The sequence below is a fragment of the Homarus americanus genome, unplaced genomic scaffold, assembly GCF_018991925.1.
Source record: "Homarus americanus isolate GMGI-L3 unplaced genomic scaffold, GMGI_Hamer_2.0 scaffold56009, whole genome shotgun sequence".
Lineage (NCBI taxonomy): Eukaryota > Metazoa > Arthropoda > Malacostraca > Decapoda > Nephropidae > Homarus > Homarus americanus.
Window position 1 is genome coordinate 568082 of NW_024739542.1, and position 13773 is coordinate 581854.

Consider the following 13773-nt stretch of genomic DNA (forward strand, 5'->3'; position numbering starts at 1 on the left):
TTGGTGCTGTGTTGCTGTGCCTTGTTGCTGTGTTACTTTGTGTGTATGTGATGTGCTGTAGTTTCATATTTTGGTGTTGTATAATATTATGCGATGGTGAACTATGAATATCAGTTTCATGCTAGGTTCGGATTTGCTGATGTGTGGGTCTGTCTTTTTCACGAATACTTCCTTATCATCGTCCGAACTCAGAACAGATTATAATGCTTGTCTGAAGATTGTGAGTGTTAAGAATGCAAAACTAATTATACTTCTGCTCTTAATTTCAATGTAGGATAAATTTTGTGGAAAATACGTTTGAGAAGAGTTCTGTTTTAACACTTACATATATTATATTGTATACAAGATTTATGCAAAAAAGCAACACAAAGATGCACACACACACACAAAGATGCACACACACACACACAAAGATGCACACACACACACACACACACACACACACACACACACACACACACACACACACACACACACACACACACACACACTACACCATCATAACAACAGGACTCAACACCTATTCCCAGCTCACTATTGTTCTCTAGGAAGCAGGTAAACACTCGATCTCATCACCTTTCCTTTCACACCTGGCATCTCATTCACGCCTCGGTTTCCTTGTCTAACCTTCCACTCCCACCTTGCCATGACTCAGTCTATATCAACTAGTACGAACATAAGGTAAAGCTATAAGGAGGTAAAACTATCATCATCTGCAGGAAGGGAAACAAGCTATTATTACACTAGAGTATATTCATAGGCCTATAACACAAGAACATACTTTACTGCCAATTCGCAATGTAATAGGACGTAGCTTGTGATTTTTTTCTTCTCATAATTCGATGTTCGTAGTAAACTTGTTGCCATTTATGTCATCAATGATCGATATTTAAAGTAAATTACCTGGACTATTTGGTGTGTAAATCGTGAAGGTAATTGATCGATTGATATATTTTAAGTAACACCGATATCACGTCGTTACACCAGACTTGGACACTGTTTGTTAATGTCACAGCGTCAGTAGCCAGTCACTGGGGAGAGTCATCTGATGCATCAGCAGCCAGATCTGAAATTGCCAATTTGCTCGGAAATCATATCAGATGGGTAGACAGTATATCTATTAGTCAATACTCCGAGCACCATGGCGGAACCCAGCGTGGAGGGGCAGGGTGGGGGCAGTTTATTCGTACTTATATGATACCGAAGCTCAAAACTTTCATAAATAATACCAAAAGATTTCCTGGTCGTTTCATCCTCAGTGGACGGGAAATTTGAAACAAGAGCACATCCAACCTTAACGTGAAAGACTAAAGGTAGAAAAGATGGAAGAGAATATATGAAGACGGAAAAGTAAATAAGACGTAACGTGGCAGTAACAAACTTTACCGTGAATTATTAATGCTAATTCAAGTCTGTATGTTAGTGTGGACGTAAAGTACTAAGTTCTTATATCCAGGCGTGAGGAGGATGACGGTGTAGCCCGGAGGATGACGGTGTAACCTGGAGGGTGACGGTGTAGCCCGGAGGGTGACGGTGTAGCCCGGAGGGTGACGGTGTAGCCTGGAGGGTGACGGTGTAGCCTGGAGGGTGACGGTGTAGCCTGGAGGATGACGGAGTAACCTGGAGGGTGACGGTGTAGCCTGGAGGGTGACGGTGCAGCCTGGAGGATGACCTGGAGGGTGACGGTGTAGGTGACGGTGTAGCCTGGAGGTGACGGTGTAGCCTGGAGGTGACGGTGTAGCCTGGAGGATGACGGTGTAGCCTGGAGGGTGACGGTGTAACCTGGAGGATGACGGTGTAGCCTGGAGGATGACGGTGTAACCTGGAGGATGACGTAGCCTGGAGGATGACGGTGCCTGGAGGATGGTGTAGCCTGGAGGGTGACAGTGTAGCCTGGAACATGACGGTGTAGCCCGGAGGATGACGGTGTAGCCTGGAGGATGACGGTGTAGCCTGAAGGGTGACGGTGTAGCCTGGAGGGTGACGGTGTAGGCTGAAGGGTGACGGTGTAGCCTGGAGGATGACGGTGTAGCCTGGAGGATGACGGTGTAGCCTGGAGGGTGACGGTGTAGCCTGGAACATGACGGTGTAGCCTGGAGGATGATAGAATGGCTCTCGGTGGCAGGAAGAGACTTCAGCAAGTATTCCGGAGTGTTTCTCAGAATTCGCTGTTTTAAGTGAGCATATTTACTCCTCAAGGGTAACAATATTAAGTAGTGTTTTACGTCGTTTTCAACCCGAGTGCAATGTTTCTGCTGGAAGAGACTATGAAATATTAAAATTGTCACAACATACATTCATGCAGTCCAATTACTTAATTTTTTGTGGCTGCCAAAGTATACATTCCTCTTCTATTACAGTGTTATGTTATTATTTTGCGACAGCTTCTACAAAGTATCTTTACCCACAGCAATACAACGTATATAAATGAAGAAATTCTGTGTTAAAGATAAATTACAAACAATGAAAAATTCTGAGATATCCTACATAATATGAATTAATGTTAGAGGATTTTTTTTAATGATTCAACCCATATAATATATATTGAGAATGTTTATTGGTAAAATGTACTGAAGATACATTAATAAAAATAAAGAATATCACTCGTGTTGAAACAGAAACAAGACATAAAGGTAAAAGAAGCACGTGTTTCCCAGTGAGTGAGATACAAGATGTCACAGTAACAACGACATAGGACACACCTTGAGATTATTGGTGTGGGTTGCAGCTCCATGATGTCTAGGAACAGAACACCAATGGGGTCAAGGGGTAGGCAGACACACTGGGGATGTTGTGTTGGTGGAATTGATGACAGACTTCTATCGTGTGACCACAGAATGGAAGGTGTGGTGGTGGTGGGTGATCACCGACCCCCCCAAAGCAATTTCCATGCACCCTTCCTCTAACCTTTCGTCAGTCCTCTTTCTCTCAGTGTCCATCGTAGTAAGACACCTTGCCTCCCTACCCCCTTACTCCCCTTCCTCAACCCCCATCACCCCTGGTGCTGTCATATCAGCAGCGTGAGTGCCATAACTCAGGGTTGAGCGAGGCACCAGTGCTACTATAACTCAGGGCTGAGCCAGGCACCACTGACACCATAGAGGACCAGGAGAGTAATAGCACCCTAGACGAGGCTTAAATATGGCGGTACCTTAAATCACCTTGCCAACCATAATAGTAACGATTGATAACAGTATGACAACACAGATTAACATCCATCCTCATTCACTCGGACAGATTACCATCATATTACCTATTTCTTAAGAAAAAACTAATCTTACTAATGTTCAAACGTCACCTTAATTACTCTGAGTGGACAACTAATTTAAAGTAATAGTTATTGAATTCACACATACATACAAACACAAAGAGAGCAAGTAAATAGGAAGATGGTTAGGGAATGTAAGTTGACTGATGCTTTAAATGATTTATTGTATCCATAGTTGCTGTTACTTTGTTCTTTAAGATGTCTGATACACTGTGAGGGTAGAGAATCCCACCATCAACCTACACCTGCACAAGACCACACCTAGACTACTAACTGACCAGCGCCTTCCTACTTGTTTTCACTGTTTGAACTTGTATAACGTAAGATGGCAGAAGAAGACATTTTCGTAAGTTTATAACGTTATGACCCCAAGGCAGATCTTATTTTCAGGCTTGTAGAAGACGCTGTTAAGCAAGGGGCTATATTTATCTTTCAGAAAGTTGCCAAGCTCTGTACCTGACACGCCATTGATGGCATTTTTGACGTTCTTTGAAGAGTTCCTGATTTTTTTTACAATCCCTCCAAAATTCAAGGACTTTTACAACTTCTAATATTCCACGTGCTAGTGATAGCTTGATGGTAGCTGCCACTCACGTTTCTTCTCTTTCTAATAAACATCATCTCTAGAACAAACACCTAATCCATATACAGGAGGCATGGGCAATCTTTCCTCATTCATGGACGGCAATACGATTTAGGTATTTTTCTGCGGGCCTACACACCAAAATTTTTATCCTACCTAACCCAATAGTAATGTTAATATTATATTAGCACGGACAGTGAAACAGCTTATCGTCACGTCTACCTTACGAGATTTTCAGTTTAAAATCAGTCTTTTTCCCATTTATGAAACAAATTCATTATAATAATTATTTTTTTAAGTAATATGTTAACGTTTCTTGGCATTTAACAGAAGATGAGTAAAGCAGCCTGTGAATACGTTGATTTTATATAGATACATCATTTGTCTTATTTATGAGACACACCCACCAGAATAATGCCAATGTTAATCTTGGCATATTAGGAGGAACTACAATGAAACAACCTATAGGGACATCTCTCTCTCTCTGCCTATATATATATATATATATATATATATATATATATATATATATATATATATATATATATATATATATATATATATATATATATATATATATCATTTAGTCCATTTAGCACGCGGACTTCAAATATACAATCAAGACCTCACCAGCCACGATTCTACCACCGCGGTGAGCCAGGAAAACACCTGTCTATGAAGGTTTAATATAGTAAGATATCTTTCTCAGTTTTCTAGGGTTGTTTTCTACTGAGGAAACCAAGACTTGTGGACGCCTCTGAATGACTTTAGATACCGACTGCGGCAACCTGAAATCATGGTATAAAGATTGGCCGGTGATAAGCCGCATTATCTCTATCTGGGAGAATTCTGTGATAAAAGTTTTATTTAAAGTCAAAGTTCATCCACGTGGAGATAACCACTGGAGGATCTATTCCGTGTATCATGGAGGGAGGGTATCCAGCACAGTGTCTCTCCTCCAGTCTGCGGGGAGATATGATAGAAATATTTAAGTGGGTGAAAGGAATCAATATAGAAGATATAGATAAAGTTCTTATAATATCCGAGCAAGATAGGACTCGTAGCAACGGATTTAATTTGGATAAGTTTAGGTTTAGGAGGGAAATAGGAAGAAACTGGTTCACAAATAGGGTGGTAGATGAGAAGAACAAGCTTAGCAACTTTGTAGTAAGTGCTGGAACGCTGGGAAGTTTTAAAAGAAGGCTAGATAGATTCATGGATGATAGAGAGTGGTTGTAACTCTCGACAGGAGCTGCCATGTACAGGCCAACCTGCCTATTGCATACTACTTATTTTCTTACGTTCTTATGTCTCTCCTCCAGTTTCTCTGTCAGCATCTCAGCCAGTGTCTCTGTCAGTGTTCACACAGAGAGGGACTCATCTTGGTAGACTCCCCACTACCAGTCTCAAATTACAAATATAGGAGGGAGCATGGGAGGCAAAATCGATAAAGAGAAGATGTGCGGGAGTGAGGAATGGTGAGAGAGGCATGGAGAGGTGGAGATGTGAAGGTTAAAGGCAGAATAGAGGAGGAGAAGAAGATATATGAAGGGAAAGGAGGAAGCGAACGAGTATCGAAGGTTAGCGAAAGGAAGAAGGAAGATGAGGAAAATGAAGGAGTATATATGGAATGAAGAAGAAGAGATGTGATAGTGGATATAAGGATAGAAGAGGAGGAGAAGAAGGAGGAAGAGGAAAAAGAAAATAGGGAAATGGTGAATATAGAAAAACAGAAGAAACAAAAAACAAAAAGATGAAGAGAAGGTGAATCCAGACAGAAAGAAAAGAATACAGAGACCAAAGCTCCATTACTTGCCAGTCAACTTATGGTGATGGGTCATGAGGAGTGTTACACCGCATCACCACCCAAGTCTTTTCCATATTTCAAGGTAAAAAATATAGTCATCACTCTCACTCTTTTCCAGCTAACTCCACCTGCCCCCCCCCCCTCTCTCCCTCTCTCTCTTTGTTAAATATATAAGTCTGAGTGTGTTTTCTATATGCAAACATAGGCTTTCGGCTATGTAGTTCTGTTTATAAAGTGTAATTGACTCGAGAAGCAGTAACTTATTCCAAAAAGGTGCAAGTTGCATTATATGTCTCTAGGTTTCTAAGTCAGTGTTAAAGTAATAATGTCAGGGGTCACGGGGGGGTGAGGTGGGGTTCGCTGGAGGCTCTAGCTTGTGGTTTACGAGACAGTTGCCTTCACCAGGTAGAATGGATGATGCTCACAGATTATCGTACACGGATGGGAAACGTTGGCCAAACTGAAGATGGCGGATAGGTTCGTCTCACCGAATAAAAAAAAACTGCCTTAATCCACTACATTTTGTGAACCTATAAATACACTATTGTAATAAGGACATATCGCCTCCTGAGTTAGAATTACTTGTATTTTTTTAATATTAGATTTACGATCACTATTTTATTTGAAGTGGTGTTTTATGTTTATATACACGTAAACACTGTGTATAAAAGCCATATATATATATATATATATATATATATATATATATATATATATATATATATATATATATATATATATATATATATATATATATATATATATATATATATATATATATATATATATATATATATATATATATATATATATATATATATATATATATATATATATATATATATATATATATATATATATATATACTAGGCATCGGGGAGCTATTTCATATTAAGATTTCAAGGAAGATATACCTGGAAATATTTCATTAACCTCATCACAGGTAACTAACTGTCTTGTGCTTTAATAATTAAAAGTTGTATGAAAAGTTTTAAGAGATTCGTGAAATAAAAAAAAAAAACGATCACTAGCTGCCAAAAGTCTTTATCATCTTCCTATTAATAAACTTTTGACTCAATCTGCAGGAAAATATATATAATTTGGTGTCAATTTTCGTTATACATCGCTTATCTCATCTCCTCTTTGAAAGGCATTTTGTATGCAACTTTGTCAAACTTAATTTAATTCTCAACATAAAGACTTCACAGGTTATTGCAATTAATCATACTATAGTTATATATGATTATTGTGTAGTTTTTATTTAATATATCAGACGAGAAAATATAACTACCACCATAAAGATATTTCAGTATAAGAGGAAGGTTATAACATGAACCTCAATAAACGATATAAAAGTATTGCAATGATATAAAAGTTTTGACTGTTGATATAATGTGAACTTTTAATCCTCCAATAATTTAGTCAGTGTAGATATAGATTATAAACGAACATAAAATTTAACTCCAGTCACTTGTGTTTATGTGTTTAATAAGGTCAAAGTTTGATTAGTTTTGTTTATTAATCATAATTATATACTTTGAAACCAACACATAAGGAAAGTGAAAGGATATATATATATATATATATAATACAAATATCAGCAAAGTTATAGTGTACCATTCCGTCAGATGTAATTACAAAGTTCTTTCCTCCGGTGTAACACGACCCTGTAAAACTAACCACCACCGTCCTCCTCCTTAATATCCTGTGTACGTTTTCTCTCATTGCACAATATACTCCGCCAGTCATAACAGAGTAGAAGAATTGTATCATGATATCTTTTATTTTCCCTCTGAATCAAAATACAAAAATGATGTATAAATCTCCCCTGCGACGAACGTGACGGAAAGTGAAATAAAAAAATAAAAATCCAGCAGCATCAGACAGACAGACACACACACACACACACACACACACTTGCATACACAGGTTAACTCATGCAACAACTCAAAACAAGCGACCCCTTACACTCTGCCTATAGGACAAATATGGTTTCTTCATCTATTGCTTCACCCTCAGCTTCACTCTCTCCCTTGTTCACCCTCATTCAGTTCAGTGACTTAATCTCGTCCTTTATTCCTCTCTACCTGTCCCACCCACATGTTCCTGCCGACTCAGCACGCCCCTATTTGTGGCTGGTAGAGGGGAAACACGTATTTTAGTCAGACACAGGGGACTTAAGGGAGGAAGCTGTGGACCCATAGGGAGCAGGGGCGGGAGGAAGGAGGGGTGAGTTGGTCAGGAAAGGGAGGAGGTGAAGGAAGCAGGACCTGTCGCTCAGGTACTGTACGCCCGCCCCTGTTCCCACTTGTTTATGGTATAATAACAGTCTACGATTTATCAGTTGCAATTTGCAATAACATCTTTGATAATTTCTTTGCATAAGACTTTCTTGGAATTTTGATACACAAGCATTCATCACCCGATTTGTTTTTATAATTAATAAAAAAACAGAAACATTCAAGAGTTACTTTTCACCATTATTCAATCACCCGTCTTTGTCACACTTACTGATGTGTACTTGTGAAAGACCTGCATCTGGTATTCACGTTTTCACTCCCGTAAAGAGTCATCAGTACCTTTACTGAGCTGCCACACAGCATCACGCACCAGGTCTAACAGAGGACGTGGCACCGTGTCATGGGAGCACATTTTGTTATAACGGTGTAGCAGCATTTCAAATGAGAGGCTGTAGGTCTTTATGGGCGTGTAAACCACACTTTTGTTTGTTGCCATATGGATTTCATGCAGCGTTTATCTAACAGCATGTGTATGAAACTCTGTATCGGGTTACCTTGACGTAAAAGACCTAACTGGGTAACAAAAATCCGATCAAGAGTACAAGTTATACAGCTATCCCATCTCCTAGTCTCAGTGATGGGCGACTCCACGTCCACGAGGATGATGACGTGGGATGACTAACATTACTTTTTGACGGACGAGGATGGTAAGCTCTCTCAGTGGTCAGTAAGACAAGCTCTCTCAGTGGTCAGTAAACCAAACTCTCTCTCAGTGGTCAGTAAGCCAAGCTCTCTCAGTGATCAGTAAGCCAAGCTCTCTCAATAGTCAGTAAGACCAGCTCTCTCAGTGGTCAGTAAGACAAGCTCTCTCAGTAATCAGTAAGCCAGGTCTCGTGGACGGGTATAGAGAGGAGACAAGATTACTTAGTGTCCTACATATAAGGATTCGAACTTACATATTTACCTTAGGAATCAACCTTACGCATAGAAATAAAAAAAAATATTAATCAACAAATCACAATTAGAATTTATAGACAAAAACGAATATAATAATCTACAGACAATTGTTATATAAAAAAAAGTCTTCAACTACTAAAAGATTATATAAAAAATATCAACGACAAAAAAGAGTAAAAAAAAAAAAAGAAGGAAAGAATGTAATTGTATATCAAGGGGGAAAAAAATAGGCAAGGAAGAGTATAAATTCAAACAAGTGAATATAACGAGGAACAGCGCTGACAAGGCGAATTGTGGGCTCTCCTCGCTCGCTACAAATGATACCATCGGGCTTACTCAGCATGTCCACACAAGGAATAGCGACTGATCACAGCAATACATAGGCAGGTATAAGAGATGTGGGTACAGGGAGTATAGACAACCTCCCCCCCCTTCCACACACACACACACACACACAGTGATAATTCTTGCTGTGTTTTTTTTTACGAATCTTAATATTTGTTCTTACATTTACTTTTCATTTTGTTTTCATATGGTGATGTTTATTTTGTTAATAATGTTGTTATTGTTGCTCTTTGTTGTTGTTTATATTGTCTATATTTTTTTATTGCGTTTAGGGGATATCATTGTGTGTGTGTGTGTGTGTGTGTGTGTGTGTGTGTGTGTGTGTGTGTGTGTGTGTGTGTGTGTTTATTTCACGGTTGATAATATTATTAGTAGTATGAAAATGTTACTGTTGATGATAATGTACAATGAAACACCGTGTATGAAAGATGATAAATCAGAGAAGTAAGTTACACAGTAGGAGAAGCAGCACAAAGTAAAGAGAATAAGGAAGAGAGAGGAATAAACTTAATATCATAGAAAGTAAAACATTTAAAGGAAGAAAGATGAATAAATTTAACATCAAAGAAAGGAAAACATTTAAATCAAGTTAAGTAACCAGAATTATTAGATAGAAAAGAAATACTGAATATATCTCTTGGAACCTCAACACAACTAAGAAACAAATCGAGTTAAAAATATGGAGAATTAGACTTAAATGTGGAGGATTAAATGACAGGACGAAGCTGAAGAAAAAAATACAATATAATCTTCCTTTTACCATTATAAAACGTCATCAGATATACCTTTAACAGTATAAAATTATATATTTGGTAACTAATGTTCAAGGAAGAATATCATTATATTACATGGAAGGTTACAGTATAATGATGATGACTCTTGATATTATGTTTATAAATTAATGTACAATTTCCTTTGTTTTTATTTATTATGAAATCTTTAATTTGAATTCGCACCTGTAATAATAGTTAGACGATATTATGTAATTATTATTGTTATTGTTCCTGGGAGGTTCCGGCGAGCGATATGGAAATTAGTTTAGCGTCCGTCCATGTGTGTGTGTGTGTGTGTGTGTGTGTGTGTGTGTGTGTGTGTGTGTGTGTGTGTGTGTGTGCGTGTGTGTGTGTGTGTGCGTGTGTTGAAAGGTAAACTAACACCACGTATGAACAGTGATCGTCGTGACCTTGGTGAAGTGATTCACACGCAGAGGTGAAGCTCACCACACATATAGTACAGACAATAGACACTGCGTGAAAGACCCTTAGTGCAAATCTATTCTATCATTACTAGACAGATCGACAGATAAACTACAACATCCCCCTCACCCTGTACAATATGGGTTATAAAAGAGGAAACGGTGTAAGAGATAGCGAGACAGATGGAGAGAGAAGGTGAAAGAGGCTAGTAAAATGGCATAAGACAATCTCTACCATATATACAGCTCTGCAGTGTGGGGCTAAGTACTCCGGGTTGGGGGACGAAAACATAAATAATAGATGCAGCCATTCACTGTTCCATTAACATGAGATGAGTTCGATGTGAGATGATCCAGGATTTATTCATTTTGATAAAAGTTTTTCCATTACTCTACGCATCAGGCGTGTGTGTATCCGTTACTTGTGTTCTAGTAGTGGACTATACCTTAGGTCAGAGGGCATTGGAAGAGTAACGCCGTAAGGTCAAAGGTTACTGTAGAGAGAGTGTTGGAGAAGCAGGAAGTAGGTAACAAGGGGGGTAACACACAGGGGTAACACAAGGGGTAGCACAGGGGGTTACACAGGGCCAACACAGGGGGTAACACACCATCATGTCATGGGTGTGTCAGACATTTTACAGTATTTTTGTTTTGTGTTTATGGTGACAAATATACACAATGGAATTTATATTTCAAATAGCTCAAAGATTTAGTTCTCCCCATTGGTAAGTCTTGTTTCTATTTTCATTTTTCGTAGGGTGACAGGTTGAGGATGGTGTGAGAAACAGTTGAAGATTATAGAGTGATTCACCTCTTGTTCCTACCATGACGAATTTAGTTCCCACGTAAAAGAAATGGGTTAGGCACTATAGGGATGAGGAGTTTTTCTTACGGTAACGAGCTTGGGTTCCTGGAGAGACAAGTTTTATTCCAGGAATTTTCAAAATATTATTTTTTTCTTCGGTAGTTTAACTTGCATATGTAATGTTGTTGGCCTTTTTATTTTTATTGTTTACTAGTTATACGCCCCAACGTGACTTATTTATTAGAGATACATAGCTGTTTCAGTACGACTTTCACCTCGGAATATTCTTCTAAGCTTGTTTTAGATTAGCCTGGCTCTACCCTTGCTCTAGACCCACGCTACGTATTCAAGGTTAAGCGACTCTCCCTTACTCGGCCTTTTGTGCCTGGTGGCTCTGGCTGAGGACTCCATGCATTACAGGAGGTACAGCAAACTCCTCGGGAGTCATTACTGGCGCTGAGTGGTGTCTTGGGTCTATCCGCCTTCCACCACCTCCATCACCCGCCCTGTGGAGGGGCAAGATGGGGGTACCTCGAGAACACAATCAGCGGTAAAGTAATCTCGGAAAGGGTCCTACATCCTGACCTACACATTGTCCAGTCAGGGAGGAGGTGCTCCCTCAGTGATACTTCTGGGTGGTGAGTCCTCAGCAGTGATCCTTTACGGTGCTCCTCACAAGTGCTCTTTTTATTGGTGCTCTCTTAATTCTGCCTATCCCCTTAATGGTGCCTCGATAGCGTTGTTCATCAGAATTTTTTTTTCTCTACATCTTATTCTCACAGTCTATAAACAAACACAAGAAGACACATTTACGGTGATGTAATGAAGTACCAAGCAATGTTGAAATATGCATTGAGAATGTTCTGCTGAAGCAAGTTTCATCTATTGACAGACAGAACTGGTCGACGAACGGGTTAACCAGAACATATTAAAAATTCCATATTATACAAAAAAATCTGAGTTCTTTTCAATACTATACATATGTAAACAAAAGTAGGTCCTACGATCCATATATGTTACGTGACCCTAAAGTTCATTTACACGCAGTCCGCTCAAACAGAAGACAGCAATTTGTAGACGCGCTGGGACATGTAATTGTTCTCCTGGGGAAAAGGGGAGTAATGCCCTCACTTATCAGGTGATGGTTGAAGGTGGGCAGTGGTCCTCGTCGACTGAGTGAACATAAGGTGGAGTAGGTAAGGAGGGAAGCAGGGTTGTAATGCCGGAGGTTTAGTGGTTAATGCTGTGTGGATGTGGTGGTGGTATTTTGTAAAGTGGTGATGACGGTATTTTTAGTGGTGGTAGTATAATACTGTTGTAGTGGTGATGGTGGATGGTATTGTTACAGTGGTGGTAGTAATAGTAGTGATGGTGATGGTATTGTTACAGTGGTTGTGGCAATAGTGGTGATGATGATGGTATTGTTACAGTGGTTGTGGCAATAGTGGTTATGGTGATGGTATTATTACAGTGGTTGTGGCAATAGTGGTGATGGTGATGGTATTGGTACAGTGGTGATGGTAATGGTATTGTTACAGTGGTGGTGGTAATAGTACTGTTGTAGTGGTAACAGTGGTGATGGTATTGTTACAGTGGTGGTAGTAATAGTGGTGATGGTGATAGTATTGTTACAGTGGTAGTGGTAATAGTGGTGATGGTATTGTTACAGTGGTGGTAGTAATAGTGGTGATGGTATTGTTACAGTGGTGGTAGTAATAGTGGTGATGATGATAGCATTGTTACAGTGGTAGTGGTATTAGTACTGTTGTAGTGGTGATGGTGATGGTATTGTTACAGTGGTGGTAGTAATAGTACTGTTGTAGTGAAGGTGATGGCATTATGTGGTGTGCAGGGTGGTGGTTGTATTTGGACAGAGATGGTGATGACGATTTCACAAATGATTGAAAATTTATGTATGAATGGCGAGTGACCAAAACTACAAAACAAAATGTAAAGGATATATTTCTCATATGTATAAGCGTGAGTGCGACTTATATTTGTGCCAGTTATCATCGATTCGAAAATCTATCATTACCGTGAAAGCAAACGACACAAAAACCCAATTTCAGGTCATGCATCGGTACTACTAAACTCTGGCTCATTTAAGAGAAGTCAACCCGATTCAGGATACAATCAATGTTTACCATATCTCGTAAGGTCGTAAGGTGTATCAATGTATCTTATCTACGTCAACAATCCTGTCCTATATCTTACCCATATCAACTATCTTGTGTACTAATATATTCTACTCTTTCTCTCCTTGGATTAGACAGCAACGAACACAGAAATGAGAATTAAAACCGGTTGAAAAATAATGTTCCTCAATCGTATTTGGGGTAAAGACTTCATGGCTGCAGTCTAGTTCTAATGTCTCAATGCTTTCACTCTCAGGCTTGTGACTGGATCAACCTTCAATTTTTTTAATGGTGTGGCTAATGGGAACGAGTTTTGATTTACAAGTAGAGTACGAAGCAAAGGAGTCATGACATGTGATATTCTGCTTCATCATATTTGCCTGTCTGGTGAAGAAATCTTTTATGAGTATGCGTTTACTGTCACACCAACACGTGAAG

General features: G+C 39.2%; 1 protein-coding gene across 1 annotated transcript; it reads right to left on the bottom strand.

The window, feature by feature from the left end:
• Window positions 1-1446: 1446 nt before the first annotated feature.
• LOC121874805 (putative uncharacterized protein ENSP00000383309) lies at window positions 1447-2082 on the bottom strand. Its single transcript, XM_042379092.1, has one exon. The coding sequence runs from the start codon at window positions 2080-2082 to the stop codon at window positions 1447-1449; it is 636 nt and encodes a 211-aa protein (XP_042235026.1).
• Window positions 2083-13773: the final 11691 nt, after the last annotated feature.